Genomic DNA, 25,154 nt, shown 5'->3' with positions numbered 1-25,154 from the left:
AAAAACTAAGTTAAGATAAACTATTAAAACTTGTTGTGAGCTAAAACTAGTCTTTGCTTCTGCCTCAAAGAGGAGAAGGAGGGAGACAGGAGAGGCTGGTTCAGGAGCCCAGACACACTCACAACTAGAAATGAACCAGAAAGTGTTTCTGAAATAAATGACATACCCCACTTTTAAAGCAGATCTGCAATAATATGTGAACACATTGTTAAAATAAGCCCATGTATAAAAGACGTACAAAAGTGCATTTTGCATGATAGGTCACCTTTAAACGAGAAAGTCGCCAGTTGGCAACAATGATAGCCTTTTCCTTTGGCCCTGCAAAAGTCACTACCTCAAAATGAACATGTTAATGGCTGATGTAATTACAGCTTTCAAGCTAGCGGCATGATAAAAACTCTGGTAGAGTACACACAGGTCAGTCCGTCAAATCCGTCCTTCAAATCTGTTCAATGAGAAATGATTAAAAAAGGTTGTCGTAAAGGTTAACTCGGAAGAGACTACTATTTATACCGCTGATTTTCACCACCTACTTATTTTTGTCTTGCATCAGCTACAGATTTCTTTTTTTGGCCGATAATTTGATTTATTGAAGGCTGTCTGTATGTGAAGAGAATTTCAAAAGAATATAATTAAAAATAAAACATTATTCCTCACTTGAATATTCTAAAAGTTATAAAGATTGTGAAGAGTATGATTTGGTGAGGACATTTTGACATGCCTTTTCTGAGGCTCTAAACTGGATTTGTGGCCTTCAATGACAGCAGGAGACAAAGAACCCAGACCACATTAAGGTTACATCTTCTTTAACAAACAGCAAAGGCTCAAAAGATCACTTCACAACTTTCTCTCCCATACAAAAACATGGCACGTGATCATTGTTGTGTGCTGATTTGATAAGATAAGTACTCAAGCGCCTTTGTGTTGAGTTCACCTCAATGGCTCACCTTGCTTTCCCTCTCCAGCTCCGTTCTGAGCCACTCAAAGTCGCTGTACCGCCTCCGTACGCTCGACTCCTTCAGCTTGAAGATGGGTAGGTTGGTCTGTGGGTACAAACACACAAATGGCAAACTGTTAAAGGATGTCACTTTAAGGATTGTGTGCAGATTGTCCTTATTCCTGACACCATATCAAGCCAGTGCTTCTATTCCAGTAAGCAACATAAAGGGTGTTTACTCTCCTTTTCAATATACTATACTGGATTTATGAGCTCAACTGTTAGTTACTATTCACATTTGGACCAATCAGAAAGAAAGAAATCAGAAAATATGAAAACATACCATTCTCTGTTGCTCGATACCTTATGAACTGTTACTCTGCTGAACGGGATGATGGATAACGCTCTGAATATAAGGCATGTACCGCTTGGGGATGTAAGTATATGATGGCGGGTGTATTGTAAAGGACTGAAGGAAGCGCAGTGTTGAGTGTAAGGTTGTTCCTTTGAGTGATTTAGTTTGAGTAGTAACACCAAAGCGAGCGCGTTCTTCACAGGCAGGTTCTGAGGAGCACTTATCTGTATCAAAAGGTGGAAAATTATCATTCGAAATCTAGAGAAAACTTTATGCTGAGAAAGAGTGAAAGGCGTTATTGCACTGGGTTTGGGCTGTAACCTTGTGTTAGCTACTCTGACTTCATTGAAAGGAAGAAAAGGAGGAGAAAAGAAACAAAAAAACAAAGACTCCTTCACCAAACTGAAAAGCAAAATGGAAAGTTCACCTATGTTACGCTCACCGAGGTCAATCGCACTCAGAGTGTATGGCCATTTTGTCTATTTTGTACACCCATGCGCAGATAGGTGCATCATTCTTAGTCGCAGTTGAAACACTTGAGAATTTATTTTTATATAAATTTAAAAAAAAGTAGAGATGTTTTGACATTGACAGAACATTAAGCAAACAGCAAATGACAGCACAATGCCAAACCTCTTCACTAGTCCTGACAGTACATGGCCATCCTGTGACAATGTACGAACAAGGAGGGAGTGAATAAGCATTTCATTGGCAGGCCACATTCACAGAAGGTCAGAATTCATGGAAATAGTCATCACAAGAGCAAAGCATTTGAACAAGTAGGTGCAGCAGGAATACAGTGTGAGCTGCAGACTGATCGATGAGCAGACGACTGTGCGCAGTAGAGGGGATGGAGAGTTAACTAGAAGGCTGAGTAAATGGCTGAACAAAAGAACACAGAGGGGGTGTAGGCGGTCATAAAGGAAGAGCAGAAAAAAACTGGAGGGGTTGTGAGCTTCATCTGGTCTGTGCAGGACTAATTGAGGAGGAGGGAGAGCAGGAGTGGTCTTTTTGCTCTCATGGTCTCTCCCTTTCAGTCTTTTCCCTCTTTATGTCTCTTGCTCCGTGATAATAAGTCAGATTTTCTGCCCTTGAGACTCCTCTTGTGGTGTTTCAATGGGGGAAACCGAAGCATTGGTTGTCTTCCCCCTCTGCTCCATCCACCCTTCAGTAAAACATTATAGATCCTGCCAACATTTGGTTGGTAGGGGCAAATTTTTGTTTGATCAAATTTTTATAAATAGCGGTGAGAGCTGCCGATTTCATATTTGGCGTTAAAACTAAAATGTTACAATTGGAAATAATTGAAATAGAACCCTAATGTATGTCACTCTGTTGTCAATGTATTTGATACACAGATCTTTTTAATCAAATATCCACGTCACACACAGTTTCTATTAAAGGTCCCATGTCATGCTTTTCCGGTTATTACCCGTCCCCTTCTGTGTTATGAAGGTCTTTATGCATGTAAACGGTCTGCAGAGTCAAAACCCTCAAAGTACACCCTGTAGCGAGTAAAACTCTAACACAGAAAATACCTCCCCAAAACGCCTCGTTGGAGGACGTCACTGTCCATTTGATTCTTCCGGGTACGCATGATGTCAACCGTACCCGGAACGAAATGGACCAATCCGTGGAACCGTTACGTTACGTCCGCGGAGCCGTTACGTTAAGCCCCCGCTGATTGGTCCAAATTGACCAATCCACGGACTTCCTCACACACACACTCACTCAGTGCAGGCAGCTCTGCTGATCTCTCCTCCCTGGCTGCAGGCTGATAACAGACAGTTGGGATCGCGGCGAAATTCTCTCTGCAGACCCATTCTCACAGCGTTTATCAACCTTTTTCTTACTCAATATCAAGCCACACTTATTGTTTTTACTTCGGNTGGCCCAATAGCCGTAGTGTCACTTCTGTGACGTCATAGAAGTGTTCAAATCTGGATCAGTCTGTATCAGATCCGTTGCAGCCCCTTTTTAAGAGATTTGGGTATGGAGGAAAATAGAGAGGGTTGTGTCAAATCTCTTAAAAAGGGGCTGCAACGGATCTGATACAGACTGATCCAGATTTGAACACTTCTATGACGTCACAGAAGTGACACTACGGCTATTGGGCCAACTCCACCAATCAGGAGGAGACAGCCACGGACATTGCCGTTCGAAAGCGCTGGAGACGCTGTAGTACATATGCCAGACCTGTAGATGGTGCTGTTCTCACATAATCAGCCCATGAAAAGACAGTGTTAAATTGAGCGAAATGAGGAATGGCTAAAATGCATGATCTGTTTGGTATTTTGAAAAATAAAAAGTATAAATATGCCTTATATAGGTATGGTCCTACACTATATTATTCAAATATAGCATGATAGGTCCACTTTAATAAAAAAATGTGGAGCTTACTGTTAGCTTCTTTCATTGAAAACTCATTCCTGCAAATGTGTCAGTTCCTCCCAAGCTTAAAACACAAAGTGAACTTAAAGTGTCCTATAAGTCCATTTAAGTGCTGCTGTATGATTCTTTTTGTTGTGGTTACTCTTATACTTCAGGTGGTCGTCCCTCCTCTCCCAGGAAAAGCTCTGTTCCGGCAGCTTCCGTTTCGAGGGGATGATGGGATATTTGATGACTCTTTTATCGAGGAGCGGAGACAGTCTCTGGAGCAGTTTCTCAACAAGTAAGTCTCACCATGTCTTCCTCCATCCCTCTTTGCAAGAGGTTAAAACAATTTATTCTTTACAAATTCCCCTTCATCGTTTGCTGCTCCTGCCTTAGCGGGGTATTATGGTAACTCTTGCGAACAACAAAAGAGTTTGTGCAATAAGTAGATTCAACTTTTTCACTTCTCTTCATATTGTTAACAAACTGAACCTGCAGACAGACGGGTCTTTTTCCTCTCCATCCTCCTTAATTCTCTTTTTATAATTACTTTTCAAAAGACAAGAACAACCAAAGAGGACTTAAGTGTGCACCCCCACAACATCATTTTCCCCACATTTGTTTTATTGTTGATGTGTAATTTATGATAATTGCAGCTCAAATTACAGCGCGTTGTTCCGCGGGATCGTGTGTGCACCTCTGCTTATTTTTGATCCAGCATCCTCGTTTTCAGCTGCGGAACAATAAAAGTTACAGCGTGATTGTAATGATTTGCTTTGATTGCAGACTTGGCCATTATCTTTGTTTCATGTGCAAATGCATCAATGTTTCCTTTTTGAATATTAAGTGCTCAAAGACAGTTGAGAAAATTTAAATCCATAAATATGTTTTTTAAAGAAGATGAATGTGTTGGTAATTAAGACCCCCCCCCCCCTTTGCTTCGTATGAATGAAGCACTCCTGTTGATCATATCATTGTTCACACTTAATACTGGCCCGTGTGGCTGGCAGCATTGTTGAAGCTGTGATTGAGAGCATTGTGAAGAGGAAATCTCTTGGCATGGTAAACATGATTGTCGCCGTGGAACATTGAGAGGGAGGAGAGGAGATAACCATTAGCTTTTGATTAGGCTAGTCAAACATAATTCATGCTTCAGGTAAAGACGAATGGCTTCAAAAAGCAAGCCAGGCCTTGACATTTGAGCATGCTTCAGCTGCACCTTGTCCTCCATGTCATCATCTCAATTTCCAAAAGCTATTAAACAGGCTATGTTGGGGAGCAGGCACGATCTCTGCTTTGATTGTCCTTGCATTTGAATGAATACCCCGGGCCGCTCTATTTTTCTAAATATTTCCAGTAAGGGTTTATGACGCATGCATACGTATGATTTCATCATGTTGATCTTTTCTCAGAAATGTTTTTTGGGGTCTCAGGTGCACTGGCTCATTCTCATTAAGCTTCTTTTGGTTCAACTGAAGGTAAATCTGATGTCAAAGTGGCTTTAACGGGAACATGCAGTCATCAAACATACAGTATTTAGAAGGGTTAACAGAATTGGTTTTAAAATCATCTAGAACATATCTAAATCAACAGCTGTATCCTATCATTTTTTGAATAGGTCTATGTGTTGGACGACAGAACTTCTGTTCCGAGCAGCGAGTCATCTACTTTGTTTTACTGAATAAAGAGATTAAGCTCACAAAAGGTCAAGAGAGGAATTATTCTCTCAACTCAAACCATCTAAATTGCCTTGTTTATTAACCTTAAAACACACCTCGTTTATTTCGTCCAATCCTAATTTAAACTCACTCTTGGTAAGGTATTTCTTCTGTTTTGACAATCATAAACTATTGTTTGGTCGAAATATACCCTTAAGTAAGTAAAATGGGAAAATATGCAAGCTCTGCCAATTTCATTCTTCATAGGCATACCAGTAAATTGGCTAAATTAGATGACTGGTAGCCTCTCTAAAACATCTGGGGAGATACTCAGCCAATGGCGTTGTCAAATTAAACACGGTTTACTGTGTAAGACTTAATGTTGACTGCTCGCCTCCTCTGAACTGAAACAGGTAGTCCTGTGTGTGCTAACTGCCCTTAGCTGTTAGCTCTGTTAGCTGTAATAGTCCTGTAAACTGTTCCAAAGCAGTCCAAACCAAAGCAGAAGCCCCTACCCAACGATTCAAAATAGTCAGTAGTCAAGGAGCTCCTAAAACCGTCAATGGAATAGCTTTCTCAAAAATAATCCCAGCCATGACAAATCCTTAAGCATACAATCATAAATGAGCACATTTTTTAGGCTGATTGGAAGTTTGAAAATGAACCCTGGACAAATACAGAGATGCTCGTTCATATGACCTAATCTATAACCTCCTGCAGAAGTTAATAATAATAATAGAAAGGATAGATGTGTGGAAACCAGATTCACCAAAGAAAAATCTGATGTATTTCAAGTTGTCTTTTAAACAACACTTTCACACTATCTCCTGCCAACTGTCATTCCACATGGTAGTGGAGTATCTCGTTTATGGGTTGAAGCTCTTATAGAGGGCTCTTATGTATCATCTACCTGGGATGATTGGTCTTTCTCCTCTGCTAGTCTTTCTTTCTTTCCCTTTATATGGCTTGGAGAAGAGGAGAAAACTAATCATGTTATGTGACTGACTGAGTGACTGAGTCTAGATTTGATCAGCATCATAGGGTTGGTTCTTATCCAAAGTCAGTGCGTTACCTGCAGTGGATAGCAGTCGGCACAAGAAGACCGAATGTATGACACGTTAGCAAAGCAATGTATTGCTATGGACTAAGGCATCAGCAAATATCTTTTAGCCACCTTAAAGAAAGGCCTGCCTTTAAAAAAAAAAAAAAATCAATATTGGTTCATTGTACCACGGTGGAAACCGTAGTTCAACCGCTGCCTCAATCGATTAGTTAGTTTGTGTTGTTGTGTGACTTTGGATTCATCAAGGTAACACAAGAAGCTGTAGACCAGCAACTCCCGTTCTCTGCAGAGACAAATACATGTGTTTGTCAATGGAGTCTGGTGGCTTTGAAGAGAGCACACATCACAACTCAAGTTCCCGCCTGAAAGAGATTTCTGACAGCAAGGTAAGGCAGGGAAAATATTTTAAAATATAGCGTTCACTTAAAGGTCCCCTATTATACTGTTTTTCATCAATATGTTATAGGTCTCAGATAAATACAAAACATGTCTCTGATGTGTTTGGCTCGAAACACCAAACAGATCATTGCAGCATCCCATAATCCCCTCTGCTTCAGCCCTGTTTCCAAAGTGCTGATTCTCTGTCTGTTACTTTAGATGAAAACAAGGAGCCCCTCCCCACGCCCCTCTGAGAGATACTTGGTTAAAAAGAACACAATGGTGCTCTAGGAGGAGATTCAGGTGATAAGGGGGGGGGAGCGAATCTTTTTCCTGAAACTTTCAGAATCTCTTTACACAGAGGGGACACATGTTGATGTATAAAAGACATGAACAAGTTGATTTTGCATAATAGCTCCCCTTTTAAATAGGTATAGATTTGTATTTTAAATAGTTATTGCTGCTGCCTCCATTCACATCAGGGATACCAACACTTAAGCTAATTCATCAGTTATTTGAAAACACTTACGGAGGTGGAAACTCCTGACCGTTCAGATAGTAAAACTGTTAACTGATGATTAAGAAATGTTTCCCTATTCTTTTGGTCATTCATGTTAAATCTTTTCCAGACTTCTCACCTTAAGGTAAGTCCCACGCTCTCGTAAATCTCTGCCCCATTAATGTGTGTCTTTATGTCCAATGGTACATTCCTGTCACCAAGTCCCATCTTTGAACAGGCACTCGGGTTTCAAACCTGCCTTTTTGCTCTTGTGTGTTTCAGAGTGGCGGGTCATCCTCTAGCTCAGAACGAACGCTGCCTGCACATGTTTCTACAGGACGAGTCTTTGGACAAGAGCTACACCCCATCCAAAATCAGACAAGCCTGAGAGAAAAGATGGCTCTGCGCTGCTCAGCCCGACTGTCCAAAGCTCTCTTCACTGCTCCAGGTTTCTCTCAGACAATAAACATTTCCACTTTTCCTCCACACGCTCCCCCCCCCAAAGTAATAACGTTCACTGCCTCTTTTAGTTTAATTAGTGACAATGATCTATGTTTTTTCACTTTCTAATTGGAGTCAAGAATGTTCGACATTTCTGTGATTGAAGGTAATTTATAGTAATTTCTCTTTATGTCTGGAAATGCCACTAACATGGATATATAATGTATTTATCATTTAGCTATGTCTTGAATATATTCATGTATATAGTTACATTGAATGAGCATTCTATGTATGCAAAGCTCTTGTAAAGACACACAGCGTTTCCCATCATATATATATCCAATGCTGGTATGTTGCACACCATAACTGGCAACTACACACACACACACACACACACACACACACACACACACACACACACACACACACACACACACACACACACACACACACACACACACACACACACACACACACACACACACACATATATTTGATGGGCCTCAACTTTTAAATCACACTCAGTTGATCCTCTTCAAAAGGAAGCACCTGTGTGTACCAACCAGCACCTGACCAGTTATCACAATGATTTTCTAATAAGAAAGAAGTAATTTACACAGAGGGAACTGCAGTATTTCTACTGGCTATATGCATTTTGAGATTTGTATACTGCTGTGCCATTTTTGTTTATTTTGAAGATTTTCCAATAAAATAGGTGAAATGTCTCCACACACGCATACATTTGTTGATTTGGACGGTTGACCTCTCTCACACTCCACATTGGATAGTCTGCTGCGAGTTGCCACAACAATTATCCTAAATGTTTTATTACAGCACTTATTCAATAAATACATAACCTGTTCATTTCATTACAAAAAAAGTTTAGGCCTTTGGCAAATCAAAGCTTAATGCAACCGTCCTGAGTTTTTATTTGAAAAATACTACCTCGAAAGGCCAAAGTAATGCATACACAATGGCTGACTCCTGATTATTTCATACAGGGTATATCATGATGATCAAGTCAGGCTTTATGCGATCTGTTTACGCTCCATCCAGTTACATAAAAAAGGCATTTCTTTATTATTCAAACTTTTAGTAAATTTTCATGAACTCTTTTTTTGGTAAAGAAGTATCACAACATTGCTTTAATTGAAGGGACATGTCATCCCGATAACTTAAAATAGTAGTGTCAAAGTAATCACAAACATTTATGTTGTCTTATTTACACAGTTGTCACTTTATTTATTTGCCACCTTAAAGCAGCAGTTTTGAATGTTTGCATCTGACTTGCAGTTTGATTATAAATAAATGTTTGGATTAGAAGCTGGACAAATGAGCTGATGGATCTGAAATGCCACGTTGTTTTTTATCCAACTGGATTTTAGCTAAGTTAGTTGCATATAAATTAATGATTCAACTTATTTTTACTGAACAATCCTGATTTAATCATCCATAAAGTGCGAACAAATCACAAACTGTCATTCATTATGAGTCTTGAAGAAGTTATTCATTACTTGTGCATGTGTTTAATACGTAAATGCATGTATTTTGTTTCCCCCTTAAATCTTAAAATATCTGTAAATGTACTTCACATTTAGATCTAAGAAGACCTTCGCCAGTAGTTTAATATCTGGGTTATTTAAAAGCAGTTTAATTAATTGTCTTTTATTCTCTCGGTTACAACTCTAAATAGTTATAACTCCAAATATTTACAGCAGAATAAAAACATCACAGTCCACAAAAACATTTCCAAGTGCTGAATATTATTGTATCCAGTGTTAGTGCCTAACTTCACAAAGTGGACCTAAAACAGCCTCAAACAGGACACCGCAACACAAACAGGACAGTAACCACTTAAATACAAACACCATCTTCAGATGAATGTAGTTTTACAGTCGAGAGGCAATGCAAGCATATCCTTCAAAAGTCTTTTCCCCCTATGTCTTCATAGAGTTGGCGCCTCTTCCACCATGCGTTTGGTTTCAGCACCAGATCGGAGGGACAGCGATTCACATGCTTCATTTTATTTTTGTATTTTATTTTTTGGTTTCCTCCATTGGGATTGATCACAGCAATAAAATACTGAATTGGTCATCAAGCTCATTGGTCTCACAGACACTCAAAAAACGTCTTTATATATAATATTTCTTTGTCAGTACTTGGCAGGTGCTCTTCCTCCGGAGTCTTGAACACTGCAGGCTGCAGTATCAAACAGGTAATTCTACAATGAAAGTTACTGGCTAATTCTTAACTAGAGCAACTGTTAACAGGCTACTTAGTGAGTTCCGGCTGTGTTGCAGTCTTTGTTTCAAAGGAGCCTATAAGCCTAAACAGGCTATTTTAAGACGGCCTAAGAGATTGTGTGCTCAGCAATAATTCAACCCACGGTTACACCTGCTATGATTGGATTTCTGTCGCCTGCTGGTGGGTCTCTCTGGGCCTTTTTAGCTCAAGTATTTTTTCCAGGTGGCGAGAATTCATATATCGCTGGACTTGTACATGTCGGAGAGGAGCCGGGTGATGGGCACGTTGCCGATGGTCTTCTTGAAGAACACCTCCTCGATGGTGGACGGGCCCACCGAGCGGAGAGCCGGCAAGAGCAGAAGCAGCTTCCCGAAGCGACACGGCTGGGTCGGGTACCTGAAACACATCACTGGGGTCAAAAACAGCCGCTCTCTCTCCGGTTCTCTGTGCTCAATGTCTGACGCTGCCTGGCCAATTAACGCACACCTGTGATTTGAATAGCTGCTAATTAAAAGCGCACCTGCGCTCAATTACAGGATGATACAGTGGCTTATTGCCTCATTAACTTTATAATGAAGCTGGCTAATGGTTATCTGCACGACACGGCTCGACTTATAGGCGTGAAACATGACAGAGGGATGGAAGGATTGGAGAAGATAAAAAGAGGGGTAAATAATTGGTTCTTACCTGGTGTGTATGTAACTGTTGAGGGTGAGCTGTGCCTCGTCTTGTAGTGCAGCGATGGCGCTGGCGTTGCGGAAACTTCTTAACTCAGTGTTGCCATGCGTAGGAACTATAAGAAAGAAGCAAAATCCTTAATAACGACATATGTATTACCAAAGTTATTAGTCCCCCATTTGGACCTTCGTTAGGTTAAATGAGAACAATTTAAAATACACCTTGGGACAATGCTACTCACCGGCTTTAAAAGTCACGATGCATTTCAAACAGGCGAACTCTGTTGCATCCAGACGCATGTGCCTGAATCGGGTGACCACCTCTTGAAGTGCTTGTATCTCAGAAATGATCTTATTCATCCGCTGAGACTCTGTGTTTTCGGTGTTCATTCCTACAAATAAATACAGAGAAATTGTCATTTTGATAACACTTGTGTATATGCATGCATTTACATCTGCAGCTCATGAGGCCTGCTATTGGCCTGTATTCAGATGTGCTCTCATACGTACCAGAAACGGCTAGAAGAGTAGAGGAGTCCACAGGAATGGCCCACTGCGCGATGCCCAGAACAAATAATTCCCTCCAAGCGTCCTCCAACAGAATCAGCTGCAAAAACAGGTAGCATGTCAGTGTTGAACTGTATCTCCAATCAAGCAAGAATGTGAGTCGTAATATTATTTATTTGGTGCAATACAACTCGTACGTAAAACACGATTGCTTTTGCTTTCCATATTGCGCACAGAGGAGTTCGTTTTTTTCGTGATTGTACCAGTTTAACAACATTTAAAGTAAAAAAAGATTCAAGTTACATGGAGCAAATCGACTCTTGTACGTTTTCTGTATGGTAATATTTGTACTCCAAAGCGTACCTGGTCTGATAAAGGAAGGGTGGAGAATGCGGGAACACTCTTTGCCCACTTGATGCTCATGAAGAGGAGGCGCGCTGCTGACTCACACACAGACTCTGTCGCCACTTCGTAGAGGTACATGGGGGTGCCACTGACTTCATGGGGGTACTGCAGGCAGAAATAATCATCACTATATGTATCGGTGTATGTCATAATGAAACACAGTTCACAGAATGGTAACAAGCAAAGGTCAAATTCCAAGCCCCAGCACCTGGTTTTATAATTATTAGTGTTGCTTGTGGTGGATTTACAGTGAGAAATCTGATAGGCGGAGTTGAGGCTCTTACCGGGCTAAATCGGGGCAAGAATTTCAACTTCTAACCCCAAAGGAGAAAAACTGTAATCCTATAATAACATTTTGGAAGGCTGTAATACAGATATCAACGGAATATCAGTAACTGTTAGATGAATTGTAGCCTATATTCAGATTAATCTAGATTACAAAATAAATACATGAAATGCTGTAAATGTCAAAATCTAAGGAATAATAAAGCTAATAATAAAGCTTTATTTATATAGCACCTTTCATACAGCACGTGAAGCTCAAAGTGCTTTACAAAATGGCCCACATCACAATAAAGCACGGGTAGATCAGTAAACTCATGACATCAATACTCAATCAAGTACGACTGGTCGCTATTATATCCTAAAGATAAAATAATAACAATAAAAAACAAGTATTGTTTTCCAAAGTATACCTTCGGAGTGGGTTGTGCCAGACCCACCAGGGCCTGTCTCTCCGGTGTGTTTGCTGCGCTCATATCCAGGTTGTGAGGATCCAGTTGCGTGACCGTGGTAAAGAAGGGAGGGCCAGACAGAGAGGATCCCGGGAAATGGGTCGATCCGTTTACCTCTTTGTGCCCCCGGAAATATAGGGCGACCTGTTTGCGGATGGTAGACGTCCGGGGCCCCCTCTCGTGTTGAACGGCTGTGAAACGGGACAGTAGGGACACACAGTGAAGGAATGATCTCTGCACAAGTGAGAGGCTAATTATCTCATTTGTTTATTAGTAACTGCACGTAATAGTTTATTGTATTTAAGTCTTTAAGCATTCGTAAAATTAAGAAGTTAATGTGCACATTTTATTTGTGTAAAATAAAAGAATAATTGGTAATCTAAGTGTCCCACAGAGATAAAATAACAACTCCTTTAAAGTTACTGCAGAGCAGGTAATCATCAACCTGTTACTTCTTTTCAGCCTTAAAACACGTTTCCAAACTCCAACCCGAACGCCACTGCATAGCGTGTCTATGGCCAAAGTGATAATTAAATTAAGCCCATTTACCGTCTTTATTCATGTTCACATCGAGACACTTTTTCAACCGGCACGCTCTGCACTGGTTTCTGTGAGTTTTGTCCACGGGACAGCCACCCTGTACAAAAAGAGAGAGGGGGAGAGAAAGGGAGCAAGAGAGTTAGAGACTTCCGTTTTATTTCTATCATCTTAAACGACTAAATGCTTCTTGCTATTATCTTCCTGGGAGGCCAATTTCCAGGTGAAAGATCGTGCTATTATCGTGTCGTTATCGACCTGCTCCCCTGCGGCTCCAGTGCGGCGTCATCCGGAGGATAAGTACTCTATCCCGCCCTCTGCTGCCTAAATCCTCGCTTTCGAGTCATCACATTAGATTGGATTACACCTGGTATATTATAGCAGCGCAGTGTTTAGCCCAATACTTAATGGTCCAGGCATGACACAATTAGGCTCATCAAGGGAGACTTAACACAGCGCCAGAAGGGAAAAGCAGGATCTGCGCGTAAAATGTGCAAACCGTACGTAAAGCTTGTAATTGTTTTATGAGGAGGACTAGCGACGTCGTGTCACTTATAAGATTGATAATACTAATCTCTCTTGGCACAAGTGCAGTAACTGTAACTTGCTAATAAGTAATTACTGAGAGAACGTGACTGAATATGTATCCCAAATCACGACATACTTGTATCTACAACTTGTTTGATTCTCCCCAAAAATGTTGCACAAATAACACAATCAAATATTGCTTATTTACGGAGCTTGCACTTTTCCACAGGCCTATGTAAAAATGAGGACTAGAGGAGCATGTGCTTGATAAAGGTTATACTTAAAAAGAAAAAACAAAAGTAGGAGGCCTCACCTGAGAGCCAGATTTACAGACGTATGTCCTGTTTCTGCGGATGCTCCTCTTGAAGAATCCCGAGCAGCCGTCACAGGCGTAAACACCGTAGTGTTTCCCTGAGCTGCGGTCACCACACACTTTGCATGGGATGTCCAGTATTCGACCTGAGAAAGGCCCACAATTCTGTTAGACACCATTCACTAAATTGTCCCACATTTCAATTTAAATTAATACATTGAGCATTGAAAATAATAATAATTACAATTTGTTATCGTCAATATATAACATCTGGATGAGTTGCAAAAACATCTCGAAAAGTTACACAAAACTTCTATAGTTCAGTGAAATTAGTTCCGTAGAGCTGTCAGGATAGATGCTTAAATTGCCATTGTTAACATACAGTATAACCAAACGGTCGTTTTACACAGTAGAGCAAAGGGAAAAGCACCCTACAAATGACTTGTCTTTGTCCGAGAATACACACACACACACACACACACACACACACACACACACACACACACACACACACACACACACACACACACACACACACACACTGGACATTGCCTCGTCCGAGCATGGGAATTCACGGCGTACATTTCAAGAATAAAGTCCGGTGGGAAGCGTCATATCTGAGCTCTCTAAGACAATGGCCTGAGGGGGCACAATGGAGACATTAGGGGAAAGTGTTAACTTAATGATTTTCCCCCATTGAACCTCGTCTGACTGCCTGGATCTCGACAAGCTGCCAACTCCCCTTCATAATGGGACTCGACAGCTGCTTTATCCCGCAGGTCTATAGGCCCCAGGATTAGGGAGTGACACTGCACCATGAGAATAATGCGCACCAACTCGTTTCACCAACTCAAATGAAGTGTATGTAAATCGACCCCGGTGTAGATGAAAAAATGTGATTTTTTTGTGTGAAGATTTTGTATTCAAATCTATTAAAAAGAAGTATATTTGTATGCATATGAGGGAGCCTTTTTTTTTTATTCTGGAGGGAAAGCCGTCTATGTAATTACACTGACGTTTTGCCACCTGCTCATTGATTCACCAGTGACCCGTCAAAAAGGGTAGCATGGGAATAACTACTGAGCTGCAAAAACAATGACTTCAGGAGGAGAGTTATAGGGCTTCAATAGCCAGATAATGGAGAACCAGAAGGCCATGTAGGCTATTTAACTGCTGGCCACAGCCGTGTAATTGCCGTAAGATAGAGAGAGGCTACTTTTTATGTAGCATTTATGCCTGGGAAGGGTTTCTATAGAGTTGGCCTGTTGAAAGTCATCTCATCAGAAAATCAACCTGCACTATAATAAGTTATGTCTACCTTTGTCTGTAGGCCTAGTAGATTCTCGATTTTCAAATTAAAAAAAATAGAAATGTTGACTGTACTTATTGGAGTCAATTACTTATTAACATCATTAAAATATCCAAATCCTATGCAACTCGTTAGTTAGTTTGCAAACTCCTAAAATAAAAGTTTAAAGAGTACATATTTACGAAGGAAATTTGGCGAAATTCCGAGCCCAGCAAAATATAAAACTAGTTTGAAGAGAGTCAATTAAATAAAATGACGCACAATTTTGTTGTGAATTGGTGAAATGTATTTAACTTCCCGCTGTGGGAGTCCAATTCGTCTCCATTGTGTGCAGTAATTGCTTGAAGATATATGGCATATTCTATTAATGTAGAAGAAAACTTGCTAAAATAAGTGGAAATAAACTTTTACTGAGTGCAGGACATTTCTGACCACCCATAATGTGAGTATGAACTTGAATGACAGTATTTGTAATGTTGGATTTTCCTAGTTTTGTTGTAATCTAAAATGTAATGGTTATTATTAGCAAATTAAACATTTAAGCTTCTAAGGATTAAAAAGCTAAATCAGCAGTTTTGCTTGAATACATGTAGACAAGGAAGCGATACTGGAAGAGACAGGCAAATGTTAAAATAATATAAATTGCTTTCTTTTAGAAAAAATAATAACAAAGATGTCTGCATTATTATTGAGGTTTAATTTGGATTCATTGAAAATCCAGGAGGCCTAACATAAACACAAATGCATGTTAAGGTTCTTGTAATAAACCTTTAAGCATCTAAAATCTTACAAGAAAAATACTAAATTGTATTTAATATACCGAAGACATTCAGGATTTATATATAAATGAAGTTTTCAATTATTGTTGTTTTTGTTTTATCACAGTAGTACAGAAAAGCGCGGACGCAGACCTAAAGACAGGTAAGGGTTATTTATTTATTTGTTTAAAACAGCAACGCAGTAAAATAAATAAATCTCTTATAAAAGTATTATCATATGTTCATTAAATATCTTTCTGTTTTTTGCATTATTACTCTTTTATAGTAGTTACTGACAGTGAAATTACAGGCAACAAGTGGCAGCACGTTAGAGGAATATTCGGAGCATGCCTACAGTTTAATATTTTCTTTTGAAAACGTGATCAACTTTACAAAACACTATATATTTTTGAAAATATGTCAGAGTGATGCCGCTTTAATTATCGCTCATGCAAAACAGTGTATACTCTGAAGATTTCCCACGGAACTCCACTCACATTTCACTACGATCACAATGAATGAACTGACTGAATTATTGCAGTGAATCCCTGATAACATAACCGTGCAGCAGCTTCATGTTCATGTTTAACACTCCATGTGAAAGTAAGTCCCATTATAGAGCACTTATTCTAACACACCGGGCTACTCAATATTCTGCACAAGCGTCAGGAACACTTACTTGATTTGACATTCAGAATATCCAGGCAGCCACTTGTTGAGCCTGCGGGTTTGCTCATCATGGACACTCGATTTAATAATAAAGTTTAGAATGAAAAATGTCCTCGTTCTCTTCTTGTTGTTGCTGCCAAAAAAAACTCGTGAAACCGCAGCACTTTCCTGTAAGTCTTTGCCAGCGGCGATGAGATCGGCAAGTCTATGTCCCGAGTTGCCAAACTTGACAGAGTAGATCTCCGGTCGAAGAGCCAGAATTATGACCCACGGTTGAACATTGTTTCGGTCAATCTTTGCCTCTGATACGCAGGGTCCCCCGGACTGCAGCGACCTGTTCACGGCGGCAGCCCTCCAGATCTGCGAGCGAGAGCCGATGCATAAAGTTGGATTTGGAGAAACGCAGCCTGGAGCACAACACCGGTGTGAAAGCAGAAACAAATCTTGATTTCGGATATTCTGACAGGTAAAAGCTTGTTAAAACCACGACACGATGTGACTTAGTGGTGCGAGTTCCTCGAATAAGCCTCGGTAATATTTATGAGAAGTGTCAGGGGGAGGCTGGAGGCTGGAGGCTGGAGGGTGGAGATCTCCACTTCCTTCATCCACTTGGCTTTCTACTCCAAACTCCAGCCTGACGTCACTGGTGTGTGAGGGAGGGTGTGTGTGTGTGTGTGTGTGAGGGATCGTGTGAATGTGTGTGCAAGTGATGGGAAGTGCCTTGCTCATTGATCAAGAGGCATTGCAAACAAAAAACACGTGTTGCACGCCTGTTTTCTACAACATTTAGACTTGTTTCAGTTTAACATGCATTAATTATAGGCTGCACTTTTGACAAAAAAAACCTTAAATGATCTTATCACTTTTTAATGACCACTACAATATTTTTTAAATAAATAGAAGACGAATGCAGGCTTTACGATTCTTAGAGTAACCGGATAAGAGGTTGTTTTATACAGGGGGGTTACGCAGTTAAGAATGAACAATAAGTGCGTGTGGCACTGATCAGTCGAGATTTATTGAACATGTGCTTTATTATCTATCATCAGAAAGAATAAAACAACATTTTGTTTTATTATTAAGGTGGCAAGTACTAGCTGAGTTTCCTTTCTTAATTGTTTGTATTTAAGTCATTTTGAGCTTCACTGATGTCAGTGTTTTTCAACCTGTTGCACGTGTTTTAACTAGCCTGTTTTTTGGCTCATTTGCAAGTGTCCATTCAAAGACTGGCCATTGATTGACGTGTACAATCTGAGGTAAGAGCTCGTTAGTAGGACTTTAATATACAGACATGCCTTTTTGCATGAAAGACACCTTTTTAAAAAACAAAAACAATCCATTCATAAAACCAAGTGACTTCCACTCTCACCCCTGCATTTTAAACGTTATGGCTTATAAGAAAGACAAAACGTAAAATATACAAATACAAATATTTAAATACTCTTCTCTTTAGAAGTGGTGATAACAAAAACAATGTTTTTATTCGCTTAAAGTTTCAAATTAGTGTACATTTTTGTATACACATTCATAAACACTTTACATTGCACTGCCCTGAACACTTTGATGTGAGATGTTTCAATCTTAGTTTTAAAGAAAAATGTTTTTATAACACTATACCTTATTGGTACACTCTCTAATATTGTTCTTCCATTTGACTTCTCTTCTGCAGTAACAACCGACCTGCACGGTTTTTCTTCACACGTTTTCTCATTTTAAAACAAACACAAGTAAAACAAAACATCAAATATTGTGCAGAACTTCCCCTTTTATAATCAACAATCCAAATAAAAATAACAGTAATAATTCGATACTATTATTTATTCCTTTTAATCTTTGTTGGCTTAATGGCTTTAAATTAATTACCTAATCCGCTAACTGTGTCTAACTGGTGGGTAAACGGGCTAAATGTGCATCACCCGTGCCCGGTTGTCCGGAGGCTGCACGGCCTCGCGCACTGACACCCTGACCTTGACAGCTTGCTGCATTTTCGCCGGGTAACTCCAGAAATCCATATTCTGTTTTTAATTGTGTTCATTCCCACGGTACACTAAAGGCCATATGGACTCACAAAGTGTCGATTTAAGCGGACAGGGGCGAGGCGGAGAGGCGTAGTTAATTGCAATCAGCCATTGTTGTTTCTTTCAGCCTTTAGCTGAGCAGCCGAGGCTGGAGACTAACAAGCCTTAGGAGAAATCTCTATAATATTCCTTTGATTTTGCTGCAGGCACACTGAAAGCCACATGTTGTGTTTTTTTACTTCCTATAAAAAGTCCACACAATAAAGGCTACAATACACCTTATTAGGCACTATTTCCCGACCATTTTTCAAAAAGGATTCAAATCATTTGAAAAGACCACGTGTTTCCTTGGTGATTTAATAACGAAATGAAAAACTTCACCTACTAATAAACAATTACCGTGTGCTAATTTAAAGACTGCATGTTTCCAGTATGACGGATCAATAACATTTTCAGTTATATTTAAGTGTGTGCGCATGTGTGTGTGGGTGGCTGCCGGGGTGGGGTGAATAGTGAATGTGTGACATAATCTCCTTAACTCGTCCTAATCCTCCTCATTCACTGATAGCCTTTACACAAATATAACCAACATCATGGTTGCCGGGGTTGCCTTCTTTCACTTTTTTTGTATTAGTGACTCTCTTCTGCTCCGACAGTCAATGAAATGACGCTAACAAAGGGACCAGTGGATTGTGTATCTGTTTTTTCGGGAGCTCAGCATCAGTATGCGGATACTTGACATACTATAGGAGAGACTTAAACAACGAGAAAACGAGTGAGAGTCCAATAGAAGTCAACACAACACAATACGTCTGCTCTGAATGTGTTAAAACCCTTTATGGTTTTTGGACAATGAGAACACACCCTTTCTCTTAAAGCCCTGCTGTAAATAGCATGCTGTTAGCATACTTTACACACCTGTTAATATATATTTTTTCCAGCTCAGCATTGCCTTTTAATTGTGCGAAACTATATTATAACAACACTCTTCCATATGCAGTAAAGGTGATTAAAATCTCAGGTTTTGATATTTACAGTTTATATTCTGAATGCCATTCCTATAGACAGTCACCGCCTGCAGGCCAGAGTTTGACCATCTTTTTATGCCCTGCTATCACTTTGCAGGCCCCTGACCGACCAGCCGTGAACCAATTGGCTTTAGGGAGAAGTCACAAAGCTTCAGAGAGCAAATAATGGGGAGAATTCAAGCCGGGTAAAGATCCACGCAGCCAAGCATCCCTTAAAACTGACCAGGCAGATCATCTTAAAGCCTGCAGACACTGCATGGTGTTTAGCTCAGGAGATGATTATCTTAACTGAGATTCATTCTCTTAGCTCAGCTCGGTTATGATGACAGGTAGCCAGAGAGTGTGCCATGCAGGCTTATTTAGCAGAATAACAGTAAAATATCTCCTACATGTTTTAATTATTTGATGGCTTAAAAATTAATTTACAAAAAACTTCCAGATAAGTAAAACATTATGCAGCCTGATTTCAGCACCATGGACAGTTCTTCAACAGGAGTCATTAATGATGCATTTACCTGTCCGGATGCCTTTTCAACATTTAAAGGGGCCTGACTTCTTGATTTACAAGTGATCAAAAATATATTTAGAGATGATGTGGTTCAACTTGATTAATTTGACATGAGTGACAATGTAAAGTAGTTAATTAACCCATTTTACTTTATGCTGTCAGTGTTTCAGACCTGGGTGGGATCTTGACTTGAGTCCCTTAATCCAGTAATTGCTCTGATCCTGACAATCAGACAGAGCAGGGAATTCAGCCAATCAGGATCCAGTATTGTGACTGCTCTCCCGTGAGACCTACTAAGCATTTAACTTTATATAGAAACATCAAAGTGATCATTGTAAAGCTTTTATTTGCAAGCCAGATCCCAACAATGCAATGATGTTTTTCTACAAGGGAACCAGTATAACCAGCCTACATGGAAATATATCTGGAAAACATTAAGACTGATCTGTCTTCATGATGTATTTTAATAGTCTTAATCTTTGTTTTATTTGATGAACTTAAGACTCAGCGGAGAGCAGTATGCCTTGGTGGATTCACCTTGACTCACAAAGTAAGCAGACTTAAACATTTTTGGATCTAAAATGTAAGGATTGTTTTTTGATTTATTCTTATTTTTTTAGGGGTTTGGGCAAAAATAATTGGATAAAACAAGCATAGGTGTCGCTTTTGTCCCAGAGCTCTTCTAAATATTTTCTGAATGGTTATAAACCCAAAAATAACTCAACTACTTCAGAAAAATAACATCAGATTAATATACAACAACACAAATGATTATCCACGAAGCATGACTAATAATAATCTAAATATATTATATAACATTATCCACATCATAAATATCAAACACAAGTAAACTGGATGTGCCACTTTCAGTATTTCCCTGAGCTAGTGTTGTGGTGGTTGGAAGGTTGTGAGTTCAAATCCCGCCTGGAACACCACCACTAGTGTGCCCTTGAGTAAGGCACTTAGCCCTTAGTTACTCCAGGGAGAATGTCCCTGTAATTGGTAATTGTAAATCGCTTTGGATAAAAACGTCAGCTTAATGTAATGTAACTGACACACTTGTTTTTTTAATAGTGATTTTATTATTTTTACCCAAATGAAGGATATAAATAATTTCACTGCTGGTGGCCCCGGTGTTTAATGTGTCACAATGTCAGTGTTGCATGAGAGGAGTTTACTCATCAAGCGTCATATGTTCTTAGTAATTACAGTGAACCCAGTGAGGTGACTCCAGTCCCACCATCTCTCCCACTAATCTGCACCCAGACACACCTCTGCACACGGACATGCATACTCGTGCACACTCACACACACGCCTCACCGTGCGAGAGCCCTCCCCAAAAAAAAAAAAAAAACAGAACCCAAACCCAGAAACCCACAAGTCGGTGCGGTGCAGTTGGACGCTCTGACAAATCTATTTGGGGCAAATTGTCAGTGAGAAACTTCCGCTCGAACTGCCGTGGACAAAACTGGCTGTTGGGGAGAGCAAATCCCGCTGCATGAGGGTGGGGGACAATGGGGGGCGAATGTGTTGATGTGCGGCCGGTGGCTGGGGAGGGACAATGGACGGATTAGTCAGTCCTCTGGCTGACTGATTTGAGATGGCTCCTCTCAGCCTCTCACCGTGGGGAGTCCCATTGTCCCGCTTCTGATTCCCACTTCTCACAAACTCCAAACAAAAGTCAATCTCTTTCTCAAGGGGAGGGGGGAAATATCGACCCGTGTTTCAGCAGGGGAAAGTGACTCAAAAAACGTATTTGCAAGAGATGTCTGACTCTCTAACTCCACGTCCACTTTTTAATGTCCTTTCCCCCTCCTCTCCGCCTGCATCCTTCTCATGTGCACTCTGTATTGCGCGGTGCTGCTGCGGCTGCTGGATAGCTGGATGTTGAATGATCCCGGTTTTTCAGACTTGAGTGGGGCAGGGGCACCTGTTGGAGGCTTAGAGGCGGCTTTGCGGCCGGGGTCATTAATATTAAAATATACAGAGATGCCATCACGGGCTGGTCTGAAATCGGTCTGATGTCGCCCCTGGGTTCCCTCTCTGGATGGACCTCTGCTTTCAGTCACTTGTGAAGAGCCTGCTTTTCTTTTTTTCTGTCTTCTCTTTTTCTTTTTTCCCCCCCTGAAAAGACTCGTTAACAAATTATGACAGCTGAGTAGAGGGGCTTAGTCTGTTCACACTGCAAAGACAAACATGTGAGAGCCGAGGAGCCCGCAATGTGATCAATGTATGTAGGCTATCTACAGTTCATTTGATATTCTGCCTGCATGTGGTGTGTGAAAATGTCAGGAATTGCCAGGGTTTAAAACACAGGTTTAGTCAAGCAGAGGTGTTGATAGATTTGTGGGTGAAATGTTTGTGAGGTAGACATTGATTTTCATTGAATATGAGGTCTACAAAAAAGGATATATTTCAGGAGTCAGGTTAGAGCCTACACTGAAAAAAAAGGCCGTTGGATTAACATGATTTTAATATGGAAACCGGTTGCACACATTAAAAACATGTGTACTCAAAACTATTCCATTATGTTAAAGACAAACAACTATGTTATGTCAAAGAAACATGAAATTGTTATGTTCATTTGAATATTTCCTTTAATATAGGTATATTCATTTACCCTATGTTTAACCAACATGACTTTTTTATGTTCATTTTAGGCTTTTAATATGCTCAGTATATTTAACTTGTACCTGTTAAAGCAACATGATTTCTTTATTTAAGCTTCACTGTAAAAAGTCTGTTGGACTTAAGTAATAAAAAACATGGAGATTGGTTGCACATATTAAAATCATGTGTACTCAAAACTATTCCATTATGTTAGAGACACACAACTATATTATGTCAAATAAACATGAAATTGTTATGTTAATGTGAATATTTCCTTTAATATAAGGTATAATCATTTACCCTATGTTTAACCAACATGACTTTTTATGTTCATTTTAGGCTTTTAATATACTCAGTATATTTCATTTGTACCTGTTAAAGCCACATTAATGTTTTGTTTAAACTACATGCTATAGTTTTCTGTTTAATCTACCTAGTGCTCAAGGGGTACATAAGATTATTTATTTCATGTGAATAGAGGCATGTCGTACATTCTTCAACAGGATCCATCCTAATCTCTTATGTCTACAGCATTTATCATAACATTTAAAAACAAATAGCCAATAAAGACAAACACATTTCTTTGAACAACATTCATGTATTTTTCTCAAAAGATAAAACAATATTAACAACCACCACACATCCAGATGAGCTTTTGGTTTCTCCATCATGCAGCCCCAGGAGAATTAACAAATACATTGAAAATAAAGAAATAGAAGAAATAGAAAATGTTTGTGATGCATGTACATTTACATTATTGTGTTGGAACACAGCAAGGAAGCTTAAAGGAAACTATTCTCCCGACCAAAATAAAGGTTTATTGTGCCAAATGGCAAAGAAAGGCTTATTTTTGTAACTCATTCATAGTAAACAATTAACAGAAAATGTCAACGCCTAGCCGAAAAAAGGAAATGTTCTTGCAAATCCATTATTTAAATAGTAACCTGCTAATATGAAAGGGCACTTTAATACAAAAAAGCAATGGCATTGCTTTGGAAAAATACATGGAAGTTTAATAATGGCCTGGTTTCTCACCACATATGCACTAAAGAAAGTATTACAAATAAAAACAAGAACTGACATTTTGAAGTTAGTACATTCTGAAACACATGACAAGTGGTACATTCTGAAAACACATGACCCCAGGAAAAACCCACATTTCTGAAACATGCAAATCAAGCAAAAAGCATGAGCAAAGGAAGTGCAAGACAGTTGTATCGATGAAAGTCCAGTATGAATGCTGTAAAAGTGCACAATGGTCCATGGCAACAGCTCACTCAAATAGTTTGTTTTTAAACGCTTGGGCTTTCTTGGAGAGCATGTTGCCGTCTAGCTCCATTAACATTTGCTGGAGCACTTCGAACGTGCACTTCAGTTTAGGGGGGTCGTTCAGGTTCATTGCATACATTAGTCCAAACAGCATGGTAGCAGCTAATGCATTGTTGTCCACATCAGTTAGTACCTGTTGGCCTTCCAGGACAATCTCTCCTCTGGTCTCATCTGTCCTCTGGTCTCATCTGTCCTCTGGTCTCATGGTGGAATTGTGTTTGACAACATAAAGTCCCACTGTAATCCCCTGAATGGACCGCAGAATGACGTCTTCATCTTCTGCCTGCAGAGCGCACAGTCACAAAAGGAACAGAGTGAGATCTAACAAATCAATACATATATATACCCATTACTAAGTCCCTGTGTTTAACAAGTACATTTTGTCAGATTTCTGTACTTTTAAGCCTCCTTGTTATCTGATATACTCCTGTCTGACCTGATAAAAAATGTTTCATTTCCTGTATCCGTTTTAAATTAAAAGCCCTCTAGCTTTTCAGTGTAGTCTGGCTATTAAACAAAAAACAGGGATGTTCACATACTTTAGGCTATATACTATGTGGTGTTTCAATAAATACATATTTTAACGCCCAACAAAAAAATCAAAAGGTCAAATATTACTTTTACTGACCACAAACTCTCTCATTGAGGTACACACACAGCCCCTTGAGAAGACAATCCCGCCCTAAATCGACATCATCAACCTAAGTGAAGGGGAATAAGAAAAGAAAGAATCTATTTTGCTCAATGAAATGTGTACACTATTGACTCGATGTATAATTTTCTTAAAATTAATTCTTACTTGAGTCATGTTTGACATAATACAGTTCAGACGCTGGTCCATCTGTCCTCCTCTCTTCTCAAAAACCTTCAGAAGTTTGTCAGATACAGATGTAGCACTTCATTTCAGACTCCAGCTTACAGCTTCCTGCTTACGACCTGCCTAAAACCAGTATAGAGGAATGTTAAGCCCTCCCACTATTTTCCAAGAGGGCGTTGCCAGATTTTCAATTTCAGGTTTTAACCAGGAGATGGCGCTTCATTCACAAATACAGAAAGACAAGTTTCATGGACTTTCAGTTGTGTTTTGAAGAGCATTTGAACACATCGATATTTTAGNATATTTACCTTGTTCATTAAAAATTAAAAATATAAAATATATATATTTTTGAAATATATATATTTTTGAAATATTTATTTTTCAATTTAATATTTATTTTAATTTTTTTTTTTGTATGTGGGAAGAGGTGGGGCGGCGCCCCTAGCGCCCCTATGGGC

General features: G+C 39.6%; 2 protein-coding genes and 1 long non-coding RNA gene across 3 annotated transcripts in view; 1 reads left to right on the top strand and 2 right to left on the bottom strand.

The window, feature by feature from the left end:
- The window catches only part of snx3 (sorting nexin 3), a 14,701-nt gene extending 6,260 nt beyond the window's left edge, over nucleotides 1-8,441 (top strand). Inside the window, exons 2-3 of the mRNA XM_010795283.1 lie at nucleotides 3,839-3,963; nucleotides 7,546-8,441. Coding sequence (XP_010793585.1) covers nucleotides 3,839-3,963; nucleotides 7,546-7,651 — 231 coding nt within the window. The 3' untranslated portion in view covers nucleotides 7,652-8,441. The remainder of the gene's footprint in view (nucleotides 1-3,838; nucleotides 3,964-7,545) is intronic.
- Nucleotides 8,442-9,655: 1,214 nt separating this feature from the next.
- Nucleotides 9,656-16,843, bottom strand: nr2e1 (nuclear receptor subfamily 2, group E, member 1). The gene is made up of 9 exons (XM_010795282.1): nucleotides 16,396-16,843; nucleotides 13,650-13,795; nucleotides 12,821-12,908; nucleotides 12,233-12,462; nucleotides 11,496-11,642; nucleotides 11,136-11,232; nucleotides 10,868-11,017; nucleotides 10,636-10,741; nucleotides 9,656-10,344 (listed from the first exon to the last, which is right to left on the bottom strand). The coding sequence occupies exons 1-9, from the start codon at nucleotides 16,454-16,456 to the stop codon at nucleotides 10,182-10,184; spliced, it is 1,188 nt and encodes a 395-aa protein (XP_010793584.1). The 5' UTR covers nucleotides 16,457-16,843; the 3' UTR covers nucleotides 9,656-10,181.
- Nucleotides 16,844-24,040: 7,197 nt separating this feature from the next.
- LOC104966135 (uncharacterized) overlaps nucleotides 24,041-25,154 on the bottom strand; it is a 4,825-nt gene continuing 3,711 nt past the window's right edge. Inside the window, exons 2-4 of the long non-coding RNA XR_800628.1 lie at nucleotides 24,679-24,744; nucleotides 24,508-24,580; nucleotides 24,041-24,162 (exon numbers count right to left, since the gene is read on the bottom strand). This is a non-coding gene — a long non-coding RNA (uncharacterized lncRNA). The remainder of the gene's footprint in view (nucleotides 24,163-24,507; nucleotides 24,581-24,678; nucleotides 24,745-25,154) is intronic.

Source organism: Notothenia coriiceps, unplaced genomic scaffold (genome assembly GCF_000735185.1).
Source record: "Notothenia coriiceps isolate Sejong01 unplaced genomic scaffold, NC01 NC01_scaffold00037246, whole genome shotgun sequence".
Lineage (NCBI taxonomy): Eukaryota > Metazoa > Chordata > Actinopteri > Perciformes > Nototheniidae > Notothenia > Notothenia coriiceps.
Note: the sequence above shows the minus strand (reverse complement) of the source record. Positions and strands in the feature narration are given on the sequence as shown.

Coding starts and splice junctions, on each gene's coding strand:
- nr2e1 (XM_010795282.1), bottom strand. CDS start 16,456: ATGATGAGCAAACCCGCAGGCTCAACAAGTGGCTGCCTGGATATTCTG. Junction 12,463..12,820: donor TGTGAACATGAATAAAGACG/GTAAATGGGCTT, acceptor CCCGTTTCACAG/CCGTTCAACACGAGAGGGGG. Junction 10,742..10,867: donor CATCGTGACTTTTAAAGCCG/GTGAGTAGCATT, acceptor TCTTTCTTATAG/TTCCTACGCATGGCAACACT.